This window comes from Ailuropoda melanoleuca, chromosome 19, assembly GCF_002007445.2.
Source record: "Ailuropoda melanoleuca isolate Jingjing chromosome 19, ASM200744v2, whole genome shotgun sequence".
Taxonomy (NCBI): domain Eukaryota; kingdom Metazoa; phylum Chordata; class Mammalia; order Carnivora; family Ursidae; genus Ailuropoda; species Ailuropoda melanoleuca.
Genome location: NC_048236.1, coordinates 18,606,788 through 18,629,001, shown reverse-complemented (window position 1 = coordinate 18,629,001; position 22,214 = coordinate 18,606,788). Strand labels below are relative to the sequence as shown.

At 32.6% G+C, this 22,214-nt stretch overlaps 1 protein-coding gene across 1 annotated transcript in view; it reads left to right on the top strand.

Moving 5' to 3' along the window:
- EYS (eyes shut homolog) overlaps window positions 1–22,214 on the top strand; it is a 1,484,071-nt gene that overhangs the window by 138,105 nt on the left and 1,323,752 nt on the right. The window contains 2 exon segments of the mRNA XM_034648271.1: window positions 3,303–3,391; window positions 11,052–11,257. Coding sequence (XP_034504162.1) covers window positions 3,303–3,391; window positions 11,052–11,257 — 295 coding nt within the window.

Here is a 22,214-nt window from a genome sequence, read left to right as displayed (position 1 = left end):
GAATGAGCCAAATGGATCAATCTATGTACTCCCAACTAAGCCCCTGAAACAAACATAACCAAGTAGGGATATGGAGCAGGTGCTAAAAGTGGAGACAATCAGTGAATACAGAAGCTGCTGTCAGAGATACAGTGTCAAAGTCTGAATGACAAAAAGGGGATAACCACCAAAAATGGCCCTGTCCTGAGGGACCACACTTGACTGTGCAGCCTCCTCTTCCACTTTTTTGGAAACTTATATAGTTTCCCCTCTACAAGCAGAATGTACATACAGACAGTTTAACAGGACTATGCATGCTTAAAGTACAATGATAATATAAAATTTGACTCCTAAAAAATGAATAATCCTATTAAACATGGGCAGAAGACATGAATAGACATTTTTCCAAAGATGGCCAATGGACACATGGTGGCCAACAGACATATGAAAAGATGCTCAAACATCACTGATCATCACGGAAGTACAAGTCAAAACCACAATGAGATATCGCCTCACACCTATCAGAATGGGTAAAATCAATAAGAAACAACAGGTGTTGGTGAGGAAGTGGAGTAAGGGGAGCCCTCTTACACTGTTGATGGGAATGCAAACTGGTGCAGCTACTGTTGAAAACAGTATGGAGGTTCCTGAAAAAGTTAAAAATAGAACTGTCCTACTATCCAGCAGTTGCACTACTAGGTATTTACCCAAAAAATAAAAAAAAATACTAATTGAAAGGAATACACACACTCTAATGTTTATAGCAGCATTATCTACAATAGCCAAATTATTGAAAGAGCCCATATGCCCATCAACTGACTAATGGATAAAGGAAAAGTGGTGTATTTATACAATGGAATCTTATTCAGCCATAAAAAGATCAAAATCTTGCCATTTGAGCAGACACGGATGGAGCTGAAGAGTTATGCTGAGCAAAATAAGTCAGAGAAAGAAAAATGCCGTGTGATTTCACTCAGATGTGGAATTTAAGAAACAAAACAAACAAGCAATAGGGAAAAAAAGAGAGAGAGGCAAAGCAAAAAACAGATTCTTAAATATAGAGAACAAACTGATGGTTACCATAGGGAGGTGGATGGAGGGAATGGGTTACATACATAATGGAGATTAAGGAGGGCAGTTCTCATGAGCACAGGGTGATAAAAGGAAGTGTTAAATTATTATATTATACACCTGAAACTAATATAACACTGTACATTAACTAACTGGAATTAAAGTAAAAACTTAAAAAAAAAAGAAAAAGAAAAAATTGAAAAGCTTATTACAAGAAATGAAGAAAATGTGTGTGTGTGTATGCGTGCAGAGCATAAGAATTGGATTGTAGGGGCGCCTGGGTGGCACAGCGGTTGAGCGTCTGCCTTCGGCTCAGGGCGTGATCCTGGCGTTATGGGATCGAGCCCCACATCAGGCTCCTCTGCTGTGAGCCTGCTTCTTCCTCTCCCACTCCCCCTGCTTGTGTTCCCTCTCTCGCTGGCTGTCTCTATCTCTGTCGAATAAATAAATAAAATCTTTAAAAAAAAAATTGGATTGTAGAATGACTTATTAAATTGTATTGCTTTCATAATTAAATCAAATAAACTAAGAGGACTTCCAAAGTAAACAAGATAATGGAAGGCATGAAAATTCAAACTTTCTAATACAATCTCTACAAAACGGTACAGACGAACAAGGAGTAAAAACAAAATCATTAATCACTTGTGTTTATGTATATTCTACTTCTGGGTAATTTGAAGTTCTGGTGTTTGTATGTTCTAGTCATGTTGAAGGAGGAGAATTTATATATTGGATTTTCATATAAAGTATTAAATAACTGGCAAATTTGGAATAAAATTTATTGGTTATAAATATAATATTATATCAAAATTAATTTCCTAACTTGATAATTTTACGAAAGTAATGAAAAGATAATATCCTTGTTTTTTATAAAAACTACACACTAACATAATTGGGTTGATAAAGTGCAATATAATCACAAATTTAAGAAAAAGCTAGTAATATGTGCATATTTGTATATATGTATGCATATATTATTATATAATATATATGAAGAGAGAGAATAATGTAAGTCATAAAATGCTAATAATTATTTCTTCTTTTGTAAGTGCTAATTTAACTTTGTAAGCAAATTTTAACAGGACCTCTTTAATTTAAGAAGTTTTACAACAAATACCCCCTGGATGTAGAGAACGATTACACATTCAAACAGTAAAGGATAAATATTTTTTTTCTGGAGTAAAAACACTTAGACATACAAACAAATGTAGAAAAAACTGAGAGATTGAATTTATGATATTTTAGTTATCAGTTAAGGATAAATAGCATTTGAAAAAAAAACAAAAACAAAAATGTGTCTGTCCATGCAAAGAGATGTTCTCCTTCCCAGTGGGCTAAAAATTCTTAATTTACTGGAATTCCAAATAGAGAAATGGAGAAAGAAATTCTCAGTTGACTCTTACCCAATGGAGACTGGATCTCTATAAATCATTAATCTATCACCAAAGGATCAGACCATGAAACTAAATTTCTAATCATTGTAGCCACTGATTATATTGGTTATAAACCAACACCATAAAGGAACAAAATTTTTGAGAGGAAAATGAAAAAAAAATTATCAAAATTCTACTGTGGTTTTGAATTCACTTCCGAGAGCTAGGAAAAGATATGCCTGCTTTTAAGCTGTCCAAAAGAGATGCACTTCTTTGGCCACAAAATTTACTTAATCCTTTAAGGTAAATACACTGGGCATATTTGTGAAAGAACTCTAAAATGGTTAAAATGATGTATTTTTTTAAACAAGTAAAATTATGACTTCTATGTAAATATGAAATAAAGATGTGTTAAAGATTTTTTGTATTTCATTTTTAATAAGGGATGCAGTAAAATGTTACAGTCTGTTCAAACATGAGTCCAAATAACTCACTGAAGGGGAAAAAAACTAGTGGTAAGGAAACAGTTTTTTCATGGATCTGTTTATCAGTCGAATGCTACTTCTACCATATCAGCTAACATATAAGCAATGTCTATAAAATTTTGATTCAAATTACATTAAAGGTATTTTAAAATAACTGAATAATGGATGTTGATTTATTTAGCTTTTTACAATGTATATATTTCCATCAAAATAAACTGAATATGACTGTTTAAAATGATTTTGAAATAAATCAAAACTGAGTTTATTTTACATTTGCTAAAGGAATATATGAATTTAATATATAAAGGAAAGCATGAACTTCAAACTGAAATGACTGTAATATTGTATTGCGATGGAAATCTAAAAAATTCTTTTATTTTAAATTTTTTTATAGATGTGTGCAATTGAATGCAGTTGTTTGACTAAGGAAGACAATAAGGGATATTGGCATCTATGTATTCCATCTTGGCATTATACCCCTCGGTCTATCCATGTTGTTACAAATGGTAAGATTTCATTCTTTTTTATGGTTGAGTAATACTCTGTTATATATAGTTATATATATTTAATTTATATATATATATATATATATATATATATATAATGCACCAATTTGCATTTCCACCAGTAGTACATGAGGGTTTATTTTTCTCCACATCCTTGCCAATACTAGTTATTTCTTGTGTTTTTGCTTTTAGCCTCCTGGACTATTTTATAGTAATTAATAATAATATTTTTTGTTTAAAATGATTGGCATTTATATCTCCAACATATGCATATATAGTTATTATATATTATTTATATAATGTATATTCTATTATGTGTATCAACACTAGCACAAAAAAAGAGGGGAATAGAAAAATACCTATAGTAATAATTATTCTATATCGCACTAGAATTCAATTAGTATCTGTGGTAGATCTGATATGTTAAGGTGTGTATGATAAACTTCAGAGCAACTATTAAGAAAATAACTCAACTAATGTAGTAAAAATAGAATTATAGATGCTAAAAATTTGCCTTAAAAAATATTTACTTAATACAAAAGTAGTATCAAAAAAATAGATATAAAAAAGACATGAGATATATGGATAACAAAAATGAGAATGACAGGCATAAATCCAACTATATTAATAATAACATTAAAATAAAATGGATTAAAAATCCAATCAAAGGCAAAGATTTTCAGGCTAGATAATTTCTGCATATAGACAGTATATACCATCTATTGGACACAGACTACACTTAAATGTACAAATGGGTTGAAAGTAAAAGGTTAGAAAAATATATACCATGCAACCATAGAAACCTGGAGTATCTCTATTAATATCAGACAAAATAGACTTTAAAAGAAAAAATGGTTAATTGAGAAAACAAACAACATTTTAAAAATGACAAAGGAATCATGAGAAGATGTAGCAATTAAAAACATATGCACTTAATAGCAGAAACTCAAAATATATCAAACAAAACCTGATAGAATTAAAGAAATGGCCAATTCAACAATAATAGTTGGAAACTCCAACAATCCACTGTCAGTAGTGTATATAACATTTGGTAGATGAACAAAAATGTAAAAAAAATTGAAGAACATTATAAATCTACTAGAACTGGCAGATATCTATAGAACACTCCACTCAACAACAGCAGAATGGCATTCTTCTCTAATGTACATTGAACATTTGCCAAGATAGACCATATGTTAATACAAGTTGCAATATATTTAAGAGGATTACAATAATAAAAAAATATATCTTCTGACCACAATGGATTGAAATTAGGATCCAAAAACAAGCAATTCAGTAATTTACAAACATATGAAAATTAAATAACACACTCCACATAAGTCAACGAATCAAAAAGAAAGTATAAGGGACACTAGAAAATCATTTGAGATTAATTAAAATAAAGATATGGCATACCAAAATTCATGAGATGTAGGCAATGCAGCATTTAGACTAAAAATTATAGCCACAATGCCTATGTTAATCAATATCCTAAACGTCGACCTTAACATAATGGAAAAGGAAAAAAATTAAATCTAAAGCAAGCCAAAGGAGGAAAATCATAAACTGTAGAGTGAAATTAATTAAATAGAGTATAGGAAAAAGAGAAAAAAAATAGATGTTCTGAACACATTAAAATGTAATCCATGGATTTAGACATTATACCTTAATTTGGCCAAGATACCAATTTATCAAGTTAATACTATAACAGTAATATTGCTTATTATTTTAGAAACTAGTCAACAAGTTCAAAAAACTATACAAAAAAATAATTTATAATAGCTGACTCATCTTTGAAAGGAAGAGTTATTGGGTGAGACTCCGTATACCATCTGCTATGATAACTGTAAAATCTGTATGGTAAAAACTGTAAAAACTGCAAAAACAAACTGGGCCAACAGAGAGCTTTGAGAACAACTCATGTATGTATAGAATCTTGATATACAAGAAATTTGCCCATAATTTAATGGGAATACACCAGATTCTTTAGTAGAAGGGATTGGGGAAATGGTTCACTATGAGACCATAAATAAAACTGGACTACAGCCTTACACTTTATGTAGAAGCAAACTCTGAATATGTTCAGAAACCTAAATTAAAAGGCAAAATTGTGATGTAACTGAAAGAAACGTAGGAAGATATTTTTGCGGTTTTGGGATGGAAAACTTGTAAACGAAACTCACAAGACACAACTTTTTTTTTTTTAAAGATTTTATTTATTTATTTGACAGAGAGAGACAGCGAGAGAGGGAACACAAGCAAGGGGTGTGAGAGGGAGAAGCAGGCTTCCCGCCCCCGAGCAGGGAGCTGAAGCGGGGAGCCAGCCTGAAGCTGGGCTTGATCTCAGGACCCTGGGATCATGACCTGAGGGAAGGCAGACGCTTAAGGGCTGAGCCACCCAGGAGCCCCACAAGATACAACTTTTAAAGCAAAACAACCATAGCACTGTAGCAATTGTAGTACTGTAATAATATTAAGTTTAAGGATTACTTTATGATGAAAGACACTAACAATAACAACAGTGGTAATAGAGTCAACCAATAGTTGCTAATAATAAATATTTTTCTATTGAAATATATTCTATTTAAATTCAGCTTATAGGGCATAATTGAAATGAAGTATTTTACACAGGTTTGCGTATCACCACATTTTTGCCCTAAAATGTTAAAAAACATTTTTTTTGGGAATTTGGAAAACTTTAATGGGAGGAAAAAATTTCATCAGCTATTTTGTCACTCTGGACTAAGTATAGTTTTTGTAATTATGGGGTAGTTAACTTTGCAACACCAGGCCCGAACTATGACGTGTTCATAGCTTCAACCCATTTATGAAGCTTAAATCTATGCCCAAGTCACCAATCCCTACTATCAGAAATATCATATCAAAATGAAATCTATTCATTAGTGTATTTATTAAACATTTGATACTCCCTAATTGGAAACCACTGGGCAGATGTGAAAATGATATCTGATACCTTACCCCAGGCATCCATAGGGAAATTAATGGTCTCCTCAGAACACACCTCATGGTTACTCTGTATCATTTAGAAAGGAAATATCTTTTTATATTATTAAAATAACTATTATTTCCACTTTCTAAACATACAAGTAGTTTGTGTTATAGCAATGAATTTTCTGGCTTTCTTTCTGGGAACTTTAAAATAAACCTGTTTCTTTTATGAGCTATTTTAAAAAATTTCACATTTTCCATGAAATACTAAATATAACCAAGACACTATTTTTCAGTTATAAGCAAAAGTTCTATTTTAAAGTGTAAAATCTAAAAGTCCATGATAAAATCAAGTAAAGCTGCAAAACCTATTTCTGTAGAGTCAGGAGGCTTATATAATAAATACAGCTTTATGTGAATTTGCCACAGAAATATATTTTGATTATGGTTTTCTTAAATTACTTCTGAACCAGGAAGTCTAATGATTATTAATTTCTGAGATTATTTTAATTTTTGCCATGATATGGATGATTTTTTAATTAAGAAGTTGAATGTCTTGTTTTGTGTTTATTTATTTTGAGATTTATTTATTTTAGAGAGAGAGCACACACACACACGCACACAAGTGTGATGGGGGGAGGGACAGAGGGAGAGAATCTATAAGTGGCCTCCCCCTGAGACTGTAGCCCATAGGGGGCCGGATCTCAGGAACCATGAGATCATGACTTGAGCAGAAACCAAAAGTCAGATGCTGAGCTGATGCCAACCAGGCCTATTTTTAATTTTGGATGTGTCATGCAAACTTTTCTGAGTCCCATGCAAAAGTTTTGTTACATTTTACTTTCAGGAAAAAAAAAAAAAGAGAGAGAAAAAAGGAAAGTGAACTGCATATCAATATGGCTTATTGTGTGTCCCTATGTATGTGTATTTATTTTCTGTTTTTGGTTATTCTTGCTACTACTAAACACTTCTCTAGTGACTGGATCCTTTTGTGTATTGCTCTTACATATATATATATATATATATATATATACACACACACACATATATATATACACACATACACACACACACACACACACACACACACACACATATATATATATATATTTCCCCCCTTACTATTGTCCCCTGGAAAAGGAAATAACCTTGCTTCTCGAAGCTTTATAGTAAAATGATATAAAGACCATTAATTCATTAAGCAATTCTAAAGTAGATACCATTGTGATTTCTATATCCATGCCAAAAGTTAATTATAATAAACTTCATTAAAGGAAGCACTTTTGTATAATTAAGTTTCAACTACACTATGAGTTGAAACTTAGCTAATATATACATAATTATCTCCCATGTATCATTTTTTTTTCTTTTGGTGCAAACTAATGCATATGTTATGATATAAAGTCAAAGTTTGACTATATTATAGCTTCAGGCTCTATGATTTTCATGCTTTAATTTCATATGTCAAACAATAAAAAATGTATGCATGTTATATGATTTTGTGCTACCTGGGCCAGATTTTTTATTTTACTTCATTATATCTAAATAGCTTTTTACAGGTCTAACCTTTTTGCATTACTTTTCAAATTATCTCCTAAGACGTGGAATTTCATGAAGCTGTTTATTCAAAACCTTTAAGATGACCTTTCTCTTGAGCATAATTCAATTTTAAAATACATGTGATGATTATATCATCAAATAATATTAATGGAGCATCTACTGTATATCAGGCATATGGATCATAATCTTAGGATTTAGGGTAATAGGTAGAGTGATATCCTTAATTGCATCTCTTGCGAGAATATTTTTCCATTAAAAAACTAAATGATGAAAAAATTTAAATCATAATACTTATATATGAGATCATATTTTCAACTGACGTGTTTTTGCTTTGTTCTTTCAATCTTGTCTCAAACTTAAGTACAATTCAAATTTGTTTATTTAATAATAAAGTTGGCATATTTGATAATAAAGTTAGTAATACATTGATGAAGTCTTTTAGTACAATTTATTTTCTCAAAATAAAAGTTCTATGAAATTTTAAGAACATTTTAAAATTATAAATAATATATGTAGATCCCTATAATTTTCTTGACTTTCTTTTCTAACAAAACTGATGTATTTGTCACTGAAAAGCTTTCAATTTAATGGCAATTTATCGTAGCACTAGATATCCATATGTGCGTATATACCAGCATTTACATGCATATTATTAATTGGAATGACAAAATGCTCCACAGACTTGTACTTGTTTGGGTGAGTGCTTTAGTAAGCTGGAGAAATTTATTTAGGTCAACAATTTTCAAAGAGATGGTCTTGCATTCTGGGGACATTTTGGATTCTAGGGTCATTCTAATACTCAGTATTATTGGTTGAAACAGCTGGCATTTAGCAGGTAAGTGGTGGATGATGAATGTTATAAATCTTTCAATGCACAGAATAGTTCCATGAACAACAACACAAAAAGTGTTCCATGGTTTGCACAATTTCCGAAAGTCCCAACATACATTAATGTGGATATAAAACCTTTTTATAAATATCTGAGCCAATATCAACTTCATTTTACGCACTGACACAAAATATTTTTTATAAAATTTTAATAATCATTGAATTTTCTAGGAATGAAACTTTTATGTTTTTATCAAGGTCACACTATGTTTTATTCAGAAATGTATTAGAATTTGTTAACCATATTGGAAAATCATATCATCCTACTTGAATTTCTAATAAGAAACTACTATAAGCAGTCTCCATTTATGGCCTCCATGCCTGTGTTCAATAACTTTATTTCAAGTAAACATATACACATATAATATGGTTAGTATCAGACTTAACTGCCCAGTAATGAACACTCTAAATCTCTTCTATGAAATAGATGTAGTACTGATAATTTTACAGATAAGAAAAACAGGGCACAAAAACTTCTAAATAAGTTAGAGAAGAATTAGAACCAAGGTTCCCATTCCAAGGCCAGTGCTTTGAATATATCAAAGCATCAACTATACTGACTGCCATTAATATCTCAGTGATCCTTGGCAAATTGCATTAAATGGCTAAGTTTCTCACAACTGCAAGAAGAAAGGTTTGAACTAATTGACCTTTAACATTCTTGCTGGCTCCAAACACCTACAATCATATAAATTTATGAGTGTAATGACTTAGGCTCAGTAGGTTAATTTTCACTAATAATAACAAGCAAAGTAATTTGACATTGCCCTTCTCAACTCAGTGACATGTTTATATGATTATCTTAAGTGCCCTTTGAATAGTTGGTGAAGGATACTTTAAAATCACAATATTTTACTTTAGACCAAAGATTATCTCTATGACTTAGGTTTTGTTCTCACCTTACGTGTTCTTTTTCTGATGCTTTATGTGCATGTATATACAATATTCAAAGGAATAAATGTGTGCATATTATATAGTGTATAACGTAATAAAATGGCATCTCATAATCCACTTTACCAGTGCCTAGCCTGTAGAGAAGATCCAAGAATATTTGTTCAATATTTTTAGACCAGTGCCAGTCATATAGAAAATGCAAATATGTATTTATGGAATGAATATAGAAATGAATAAATGAATACTTTCAATAGAAACTGTTATTAATTAAAAACCCTTTTTTCTTAGGCATGATGTTAAATACTTCAAACTTGCTTTGTGCGCCTATTGGTAGTGATGCTATCGATTAGGAATGCCTGGGGCACTCGACACTCATTTGTCGGGGGCTGCCAATGCCTGGGACACTCACCTACCAGCTGGGAACGTCTGGCGCACTCACTTGGGCGGGTGGTAACTTCTGGAGAGCCCTTACATGCGTTTCCCCAATCCAGTGTTGCTGCAGGACTGTCTCCTGTGGTTTTTATTACGATTGTTAAGATGCACCTCAGTGAAAAAAACTCCCCGCAGTGAAAAAAAAAGTTTTTTGGTTTTGTTGTTGTTGTTTGCTTTGTTTTGTTTTTTGTTTTTTAAACCACAGTTTCCGGAAGACACAGGGCAGGCCACACAGGTTGCATCACAGGTAAAGAGAGAGCCGACCTAGAGTTGTGGCTTTATTGATATGGAGGGTGTGGTGCCTAGAGTTTCTTGGATTCACCTTGTTGGTGAATTTAAAACACACGGGCCAGCGGAAGTGAAAGCGGGAAGGGAAAAGCAGGATCACACAAAAGGTCGTTATCTAGTTCGACCAATGCTTTCTAAAAAGAGGAACTTCAGGTGGGTCAGCCTGGCTCTTTATATAGTTGTGTAGCTGGCAGTGTTTATTCAGGATAAATATTTTTGAAATAAATGCCTTGACGCTCAAATGTTTATGTTGCACATTTATATTGCAATAAAAAAAAGCTAATTGTCAGGCACTCACACTGCAGATTTTCACAAAAATCCTGACAAACACTAAACCTTGTCAGTTAGCCTCAGGAGAGTTAATGACACTCTCCTAGGTTACATAGCAATTAAGTGGCAGAACCTGTGTTTGAGCCTAGGTCTGTCTTTTGCCAAAGTTCTTTTTACTCATTCTGCACAATAAGCAATATTAAGTATCGCCAAGTATCCACATTTTCTATAAGAATATTTTAAAAATGTGCCCCACAACCATATTTATTGTATTGCTATCCTGTGTATTTAAGTGAATATGTGATAAATATTTAAATTTTATGACTAATTGGATTTTTTGCTTTTGCATGTTGCAGATGCAGCTGTTCTCTTGTTTACATGGACCCATTCTATATTGTCAGTGTTTAGGATTGCTTAAGAAACCAGAGTACATCAGTGCATGGCCTCTGCTTGGTCCATTTGTACAACTGCAACTGTAGCTGTCTGCAAAGATATGAAAGAAACATCTGTAAAATAGAAATTGAAGATTCTAACTCTGTGTCCTGCAAAAATGGAACAACAGGTATACATTTAAGTGGCTGTTTCTTCTGAAATGTATCCCAGGATTTACATGCAAGTATTTCTGAGAAATCAAATTCTCTAGTGGATAATGTTAATACATTTAACGTATCTCAAATGTATCTAATGATTGGTATTGTAGTCTGCTTTCTCATTTAGCAAAGAACTTGGACTAATAGGATTGTTTCTTTGGACAATTACATTGCTGACTACACAGCCTTGGCTCATGCAAATGAGGCTAAAAAGGCCAGGCTGAACCATAGAGAATATGATATATATGTCAAAGGTCTGAGGAGAAAAACAGGCAGCCTTAACCTCCCAATAATTTCACCTAAACAGCTACAGTATTGCCCTTCAACCTCCTCTTTGGCTGCCAAGCACACTGAGTGCTTAGATTAAAAATGAAACTTAATTTCAGTATTTTCCAGGTCAGCTTAATGCTCCATTAGTAAAATTAAAAAAACTCCATAAAACCACAAACATACTATATCCTCTGTAAAGTCATAGAAGATGATACTCACAGTGGCTATGTAGTAAAAGGCATCTTTTGATATAAAAATATCAGAAATTAAGCATTTAAATTTAGGTTCTTTGAGATTTTATGCTTGGTCTTACATTGAAATGATTATTAATAATCATTTCAAAACTTCTTTAATTGCTTTATAAAAGCGGTATGGAGGCCACACAGAAGAAAATAATATTTTCACTTTTAAGTCACACCTAACTTTAAGTAAAATAATGAAAAATAAAGTTCTGTGCAACTTGATATCCGCTTTTATTAAGCAGGCAATCAACTCCAAACGTTATTTGGATTTCCATCTTAAAATGAAAAATATTTTTATCTATTTGATATTTACAGTAACATCCTGAAGGTTTTGGAAGCAATTTAAAAAGATAAGGTCTAAGGATAGAATGGTGATGTTATAGGAATAAATGTATGGCTATCCAGATTGTTTTTGTTTTTTTTTAATGCAAATATATTTGAGTGTACGAATTCTGGTAAGCTTGGCTAAAAAGTTTGTCCCATTACTTCACATTTCACATTTCAAACATGTTCTTAGGAAAAATAAAATAGCATTAAATGTGCTAGTATTGTTGAAACAAAGGTATCTGCCTTAGGGAAAAACAAATATGTATATACACCTGTTTTGTAAACGTAGGCTATCCTCCAAAATTCAGTGAAAATATAATATTAAGCATCAGCTGTACATAAAATGGAATAAGAAATGGAATTTAACTCCTCTTAATACCATTACTAAGAGAAAACGTCCTTTGATATTTGTGTAATCTGTGTGTATATGTACGTATGTATATGTGCACACATAATCAATGAGCACCCTATCATTTTATATATCAAGATTGTATATTGGCTATAAATTATATGATCATTAAATACATATATACACACACTATATAGCTAAACCACATGTAGCACTCATTGATATATAGTAGATATTGGTATGACTCACTCCTCAGCTGGGAATAAAAAATTAAATGCAGTTTAAGATTTACAAGCCTAGGGGCGCCTGGGTGGCACAGCGGTTAAGCGTCTGCCTTCGGCTCAGGGCGTGATCCCGGTGTTATGGGATCGAGCCCCACATCAGGCTCCTCTGCTGTGAGCCTGCTTCTTCCTCTCCCACTCCCCCTGCTTGTGTTCCATCTCTTGCTGGCTGTCTCTCTGTCAAATAAATAAATAAAATATTTAAAAAAAATATTTACAAGCCTATATTATTAGGAAGGCCTATATCTTCTATAAAGTCTCTCTTTCTACTGAATTGCAAAGACCTCTGTGGGTTTCCTCATATCTAAATATTCAGTCTACATTCTAACTCTTCATGCAGTGACATGTGAAAAAATTGATCAGTCTCGATTTTCCCAAGATTGCAGAATTAATCCCACTGAAAGCAGAATATTTTGGGAGCAGTTTAAAACCTGTGCCCCCTTTCCTCTCCACCCCTTTCTCTCCCTCTGTCTGGCTTCTCCCTGTGTCAGTTCTCTCTCCTTTCATCTGGATTCTTCCTCTATCCAGTCTCTCCTCTTCTACCTAGTTTCTTTCCCCTTTATTTATTTTTTTTTAAAGATTTTATTTATTTATTTGACAGAGATAGAGACAGCTAGCGAGAGAGGGAACACAAGCAGGGGGAGTGGGAGAGGAAGAAGCAGGCTCATAGCAGAGGAGCCCGATGTGGGGCTCCATCCCATAACGCTGGGATCACGCCCTGAGCCGAAGGCAGACGCTTAACCGCTGTGCCACCCAGGCGCCCCTCCCCTTTATTTTTTATTCCTCCTTTCCTTTTCTCCCCTTCCATTCGGTTTCTCCCCCCTCTTTTTTCCCCTTAACCTAGTTTTACCACCTCCATCTATGAAGTCATATGGTTCCTATAGAGATTTATAAGGTGTTACCATACTATTCATATGAGGTGTAATTACTTCTTTCTTTATCCCATCATCTTTTGGGGGTATTTTAGCCTTATATGCAAACTTCTAGGTTAAATGTTATCCCTGTATATTTAGCCCAGGAGATCACAAACTTTAGTGTTCATGAGAATCACCTGGATGTTAAACCGCAACGTGTCAGCCCTGCCTCAGGTGTTTCTCATTCAGTGATTGTAGGTCTGGGTGATGCTGATGTTGCTGGATCATGAACCACACTTAGAAAACCTACCACTCTTCTAACCCGTTATCATACTCATGAAGAGGGTTGGTATGGATACGAAAATGTAAAATTCAGCTTCAGGTGTGTACTGGCATTCAGTACATCATGAGGAACCCATCTAGTCTAATCTCCTGGTGACCACTAACTCCTGGAGTAAGGTGATGCCATCATATGGTAAAGCCATATACTTGGGTCAATCTTAATATGATTTGAATTTAATTCCAGTGCTATTATCTGAAGTTCCCCAAAGATTTTAAAATCTGGGAGTAATTCCAGTGGATTTTTTTCAGGCAGTAGCCTTTTTGCAATTCTCTTGTTATTCCTATCTATGATATTTTAGGAAGGGAATCAAAATTTTATTTATTTTTAGTTAATTTTTTCCTTGTCAGTTTGACACTTTCCACATTGCTGGTTTCTATGGTTTATAGTCAAAATAAGAGCTCTAAGCTAGTAGGATAATTTCTTATATAGAATTATCTTTGTCTTTATTTCAGATATTTTGGGTTTCTCCTGCTCTTGACCTAAGTTACCAAATTCTCCTTTTCCTCTTATAGTTGTCTTGGTAACAGGGAGAGGCTAGGAAGCGGTTTGATTAGCAGGCAGATCCGAGTTGTTCTATACAATTAGGCCTAGCTTTTCCCTATTTAAAATGGGCTTGAGCTAAGACTCTTTGACAGCCTGCCTACTTTTCAACTGATTTACATAGTGAGGGCCCCTATCTTAAAAGAAAACTCTTTCTCTGCTATAGTCTGTAAATTTGACTTGCACAGCTCTGTAGTTCTCTACCCTCCCAGTGGACAACTTTCTTTTCTTTTTAAAGTCTCAGTTACCTTGGCAATAGAAACATTTTCAAATCTTACGCATTTTTTTTTTTTTTGCACAGACTTCCTTTTCTTCTATCTGTTAATTCCTATTCCTGTAGAAATTCGAGTATGTTTCAGTCAAATTTGTGCTTCAGCTGGAGCGCAGGTCCCTTTAATTATCGATGCCTGATTATCAGTATTCTAATGTATTGGCTTATATCTCAGATGACATGCCCAGTTTGAGGTAGTCTGAGTATGTGCATACCTCCGGACTTCGGTGAGCTCTTGTTGACAGAGCTCACTGGGGTCCACGGAAAGCCCACTTCATCCCTGTTTCTGTGTTAAACCTGGAACTGACAGAAGAAAGTCAAAGAATTTTATGAATCCATTTTCCCTTATCAAGTCATGCATGTTTTATTTTGATTCTCCCCAAAGCATTCTAAAGTCCCTAAGGGACAGAAAAAAGGGTGGTATACAAAGAGAAACACTATTGGACACATTCCTACTTCTACTATGTCCAGAAAAGCTAAGTCTCTGGTGTTTATCAGAGCACCCACTCCAGTGATCATACTGCCTCTTACTATCCCATCCCCTTAAGAACTGAACTACTTTACACTGGGTGTTAAAAACTGACACCAGTGGCTGGAATTTACCCTCAGACACTTCCTTCCACCTTCTTGTCTTCCTGCTTTGAATAGAAGCTGAATTAATTTGGCCTTCATAATTATCAATTCTGTTACGACCTCACAGATATTTTTACGGAAAATAAATTTACAGAGTATTTCATTTTGTATTGTGATCTTTTAAAAACACAAAAATATCAGCCTTAATTTTCTATCTTACGTAATTGATTTTTATTTCATATATAGTATTCTCTTATTTAATATATAACTGAGAGGAGGAATTAGGAGCTGTTATGTAAGCCTGGTGCTTATATTCGTGGTTTTCTATAAATTTTACTGTGACAACCTTAGTCCTTCTCCAAAGAAATGTTTCCCATTTGTTTGTTTTAATTTAGTCATCGAGATTGTGCCTTAAATCCACTTCCTTTTTGTGCGTGTGTCCTCTAAGCCAGCATGTTCAGGCTCTCATCAGAGCTGCATGCACATCGTCTCTCTTCATAAAACTCCATCACATTTTGGGTCTTCCCAGAGCTTTTGAGACATATTATAGGATCATGTCAAATTGAGCGTCATATTCAACAGTTTTGGATCTTAAGCCAGGACAGATCTATAATCAGGGGAGGGACAGGGTTTCCCACTTCAGTAAACTGTGAATTTGGCTCTTCACGGAAATGGGCCTGGTTTCTCAAGAAACATAACACGGTTCTTTTAGTAAACCAGGAAGACATCACCAGGGACCTGATCTTGTCTCTAGGAGTACAGGAGTATAGGCCATTCTGAAATATAGAACAACCATCCCTAAATTCCCAGAGGTGAGCCCTACAAATGCTTTCCTTTTGTCTTTGTCAGCTCCTTACTTACGTCATGGAAAAAACAATCTCCCTTATAAAAAATTAATATTGGGTTTCATGTACATATGTATGATGCATAACTTTTTTTACTTATATATAAATTACGAATATCACTGTATATCAATAAGATAGATAATATGTCTTCACCTTTAAGGGCTTCAAAGTATTTGCTTAAATGAATGCACCAAACCTGTAATAGAATTGCTAGATCAAAAGAAATATATGTGGATTTTTATTTGATTGTTTTTGTCTTTGTTTTGTACCACAAAGTTCTCTGTCCTCTTTTACAATTCAACAGCAGTGTGTGAAAATACTTTTTTTCTTACACATTCACCATACCAAGTATTAAGTTTTAATTTTTTCCCAATGTGATATGCAAAATCATATCCCATTTTGATTTTCATGTCTTGGAGTAATAACAAGGGTTGAGTATGTACAATGTGAAATTCTTGGAATAACTTTATAGGATCTTTATCCTTCTTTTTTAAATTGCAAGTGTCTTATTTGTTTCTCACAATTCCTTATAATTTAAAGGCAGTTTCACTTATTACTTCCAGGGAGAGAATTGTATTATCTGCAAGTAAGGGTAGTTTCTCCCTCTCTCTCTCTCTTTTTTTTTTTTCTTATTTACTTACTTGGTTTTATGGTGATGTTGATACCATTTTGTCACATTTCTCAGATAAAGTACAATACTAATGGTTATAGTGGACATGATTTTCTTGTTCCTGAATTTCATGGGACTTTAGATTCTGTTACCATTCCACATGGCGTTGGCTTGGTATTAAATAGATAATAAGGTAGAATCTTTACATTTCTAATTTAAAAATTTTAAAAAGAGGAGATGAAGTAATAATATTGCATAATAGCCACAGTAACATTTACTTTTATTTACTTTTATAATTTTTAAATACTTTTGAATATATACATCCACTCACAAATTGTTCTTTTATATGTGTTTTTAAAGGTTTTGTTTTCAGTCTTACACTTTTATGCTTATTTTATACAAAGACATGAAAAACATTCCTTTTTACTCTGTACCCTGAAATATTTAAAATAAAATGGTCTGAAAGGATGCAAAAATTCCTTCTTATTATTGCTAATAATAAAAAAGATAAATATTACTCTTAGGAAGAGTAGTTCTTTTTATAAATTTCTCATCACTTTCCAGAGTTTTATTGAGTCAGTTTACTAATGTATATGACTTGATTTAATTATTAATATTAATGGCTTTAAATTTCAGTTGTTATATTTTAATAATTTTATCTGACTTAATATTAATTTCTCAATTTTATTCTGATTTTTTATATGTGTGTGTGTTGTCTTGTGTTTTCTGATTAGCTAGAATTTAATACAATTGTTATTTTTAAGAACCTTACTATTCATAAACCTATAATTCTCATTTCTGCTTCATATTTAATATTTTACACATTTAATAATAGAATTCCTTTCTTTAGCTTTAAGAAACATCACAAGGTCTTGCTCTTTTTATTCTTTAATTTTTTTTTTCTTTGTAATCTTTAATTTATTTTGTTATTTAATGATGAACTTTTGGGGCTATAGATTTTACTCCGAGTATTATTTTGCCTGTATTTTAGAAATTTGTTATACAGGGTTTACTTTTTTTTATATATATATATTTTTTAATGTTTCACTGCTTTCTAAGCAGACTTATTTCATGCTTGATTTCCAACTTTGTCTATGAGTCAATATAGCATTTAAAGGTAAGATTTCTAAGTTACTTGGCAATTTTGTTTATACTTTGGCTGTTAATTTCCAGTGTCACTACATCATTAATACAAAATAGGGTCATCAATAATTGATTTTTGGTATATTTTTCCTTTTTATTTTGAAAACATAGAGAGAAACGACATTATTATTATTATTATTTTATAATTTTCTTAACTGTAGAGGATTACTAGTGGCTACTGGTGGGCTCAAGGGAAAGTTGCTGAGAAAAATCCCTACTGTGAGGGCTTTTATAATTTGTAATAATTTCTTGTAATTTGTTAGCAATGTGTGCATTGAGGGCAAAAGTAATGAATTTTGGATTCATAGTGGCTTAGCATATGATAATTCTTTTAGAATAGTAGTTGGATATTTAGAAATAATACAAGTTCTGTATATTCTTTAAATTTTTTTTCTTATGGTTTTCATATCACGTTGGGGATATGTATAATCTCAAGAGATTTTTTCAGGAAGAGAGATTTTTAGGTGCCACCTGAGGTGTAACATTCAAATTTGAAAGTAATTCTGAAGAACAAAAATGTTTCAGTCTGTACACCAGACTCCCATATGGCTTTGATGTGTAGTAAAATGTTGGATTCGTTTCCCTGTATGTTTTCATAGATATAAACATACACATATATGCATGTGTACATACATATATACACATGCAATATAACCAAGTTAGAGGCCCTTGTGTGTTTTTAAAAATTATTTCCAAGTAATTCTTCTAAAATTTTGCCTTTTTAATTTGAGCTGTGTTGTGTAGCTCAAACTGTGTTATGTTGAGCTATGTTATGTATTCTCAAAACTTTATCCTATAAATCATGTTTTTATAAAATAGACATATTTTCCTTTTTAATACCTATTTTTGGGATATTCCTTTGTCTAATATTACTTTTGTCTTTGTCTTTTCTTTGAATATTTTAGTCTATTTATATTTAATATAATTGTTTTATACTTGGGTTTAAATATATCCCTACATGGTTTGTTTTCGATTTATTTCATTTGTTCTATATTACTTTTTTTTCCCCTTTCCTATATTCTTTTGGATGGATTAAGTATTTTCTTATTCCGTTTATTCCTCTATTAAGTTGATGTTTACATATACTTTTACTATTCTTACATGCTCACCCTACAGATTAAAACATTTTTGATTGGTTTAACATATTTTGATATAAATTAGTACTTGTACCACATTCCAGAAAATGCATAGGCCTTACACACTTTTACCACATTTAACCCTCCAGATAGGCATATTTTTGAATATGTTGTTTTACATATACTTAAAACTGCACAAGACATTATTGTTATCATTTTATATAGATAATATTTATTTGGATTCACCTGCATTTTGCTCTTGTATTGTTATTTCCTTCCTATACCTCCAGCGTTCAAATGGCTTTCTCTTACCATATGTATGATAATCACTATTTAGCAAATTCTTTTTTTTTTTTTTAAGATTTTTATTTATTTATTTGACAGATATAGAGACAGGCAGCGAGAGAGGGAACGCAAGCAGGGGGAGTGAAAGAGGAAGTAGCAGGCTCCTAGCGGAGGAGCCTGATGTGGGGCTCGATCCCATAACGTCGGGATCACTCCCTGAGCTGAAGGCAGATGCTTAACCTCTATGCCACCCAGGCGCCCCTATTTAGCAAATTCTTTTAAGCATTTCTGCTGTGATGAATTCTCCATTTTCTATTTGTCTAAATGTATTTTTATTTCATGTTTACACTTAAAAGATATCTTATAATAAGAGATCAGTAGATGAGTTAAATGAATGAACTGACTGTGACTACAAATTTAATGTCTTGGCAGTGATGTATTTAAAGATGTTTGTCTTTGCTAATTGTATATATATATACACACATGCATATACATATATGTGCATGCTTGTATCTGTCATTGGTATATCCATCATGTGATATTGCTTGTCCTATAATATCTTTTACTCCTATTTATTTGTTCTTACATTTTATTTTACAAAGCACAGTCTGGCACAGAAAATTTAGCAAAAGGCTTAGACAACTGAGATACCAAATGTTTCACAAGTCATGCCACAACTTGAGCCAGGTCTTTACTTATAACATTCTCTTATGCAAGTTTGAGGCTCATATATACTGAGTATATTCTAAAGAACAGGAAATGGGTGTGAGATCAAAATGTTTAACAAATTAAGAAATTCAAATATTTTAAGTAATTATTCTGTCACAAAAATTTTCTTTAATTGAACAATTAATATACATTTACTCTTGTTAATAGTGTACTGCTCTATTTGTGTCTGGTTGAAATACTGCTGAAATCAAAGTGATTATGATGGGAATTTATTTCCACCTACATTGATCCTTAGACTTTGAGCTTACTGAAGGCTCATCTAACAAATGTAAGACAGGAGCCATGGACACATATTTGAGAGGTAATATTGAAGAAAAATCTGTGGGAAAGAGGACAGTTGTTCTTCACTCTGAAAGATTCTTATTCTGTCTTTTGAGGGTTTCTATTGAAACTTCTTCAAAAACAGAAAGAAAAATAAACAGAAAATATGGAACTTTAAAATGGCAAAGGAATTGCAGCCTCACTGAAAGTAGTATGTGTCATGAGGATTAGAGGGTAGCTTTTTAGCTTTAGTACAACACCTTTTGTTTCAGATTCTGATTTCATTCTAAATTGTGATTTCTTCCAAACTCATTAAAATGCAAACACTATGCAAAGCAATGTTTGCATAATTATAAAATGATTTACTAAATGTTGCATTTCAGGAAGAAAAAGGTTATGTGTAGGAATTTAATTAGTGTTCTGGCAACACAAAATATTCGACATTGATTCTAATTGTAAGCACATCTGGGATTTTCTCCAAAAGAACTAGATTTCTAAAGGTCAGGCATTTATATTAAAGTGTTATAAAATAACCATCTTGTAATAAGGAAGATGAGCAGCTTTTCATCAGAAGTAGTACAAATTAACTTCCTAAGGGAAATGACCCAATATATTCATCTTAACATGAGATATTTGTATTGATATATTTATCATTTATGCTGAGCTCATTTTTATACTGTGGAGTATTCCAAAGCAAATGGCAGTAAAAATATAAGCATGAATTTCACCCACTCTGGGCCAAAGTAGCTAAAGGAGAAATGGCTTTTGGTCTTCTTTCAGCTAGAGACAGTAATCTCTATAAAGCTCCTTACTTCTTTTTTTAGTTTCCCTATTATATAGGTTGACATTCCATTTCCCCTTTGTCTACTTGCCCCAAATGTTATGAGAAATATTGAATGGATCTTGAGTTTCCTGAGAGAAATCCAATATATTAATAGAAGGTGATAATATTACTAGAGCATAAGAGTCCTTTAGCTGCTCCAAACTTAATTTCATTTTTTTTTTTGCATTTTCCCATTGCAGTTAAAAAAAAATCATCAGTAAACCAGCTAACACACCAGCAGCCATCTAAACAACAATAACGACAAAAAGCAAAATGACAAAACCCCATTAGCTATTTTTAATTGCACCAAATATCAAGAAGCCCAGGGCCACGAGGAATTTAAATTTCAGTGTGAAGCTACACACCATAAATAAATGTCGGCATGTTACTGATAACTTATTTTGATATTTTTCATTTTCTTTTCATTCAAAGCATTTTTACTTCTTTCAAAAAAGAAATTCTTTCCACTCATTAGGTAGAATTTTTTTTTCATTTCAGTGAGTCTTAAGCACATGGATAATATAGTTTTATCAATATTAAAGACATCATATATTAAGTGTTGAAGATACTTGTATATTTTCATGGGTTTCTAGGTCCTAATTTTTAATTCAAAAGATGTAGAAATTCTCTTTTTAATTCAACCAAGATTCTGACTTGATGTCAATAATTAGTCAATGATTTTGCCTATGGCCTTAGAGAATATGATACTTGAAGGACTAAGGGAATGAAAATGAGTTTTTTAAAAGCCTCATGAAATGCAAGGTACATAAAACAAGAAATAACATGACAGCAGGACATGTCTACATTTGGCAGAGACTGAGATAATATATAAGGGCTAGATTGTTAATTTGAAAGTATGATACGTGCATACTGTATAATAATTTTAATTATTAAGCAAACATGCAATAACAATGAGAATAAATAAAAACAGATTGAAATAAACATATTTTATTATATACGGGTAGAGGTATGGAAATAACATTTACTGGCTATAAAATCTAACTTGATACTTTCTGTATTTATGATATCTAAGAGGCACAATAAAGAAATAGTTGGGGAGGACATTTGGGGTAAGTCAGAATTTCCTTTTCGTTCCCTGTTTGCCTG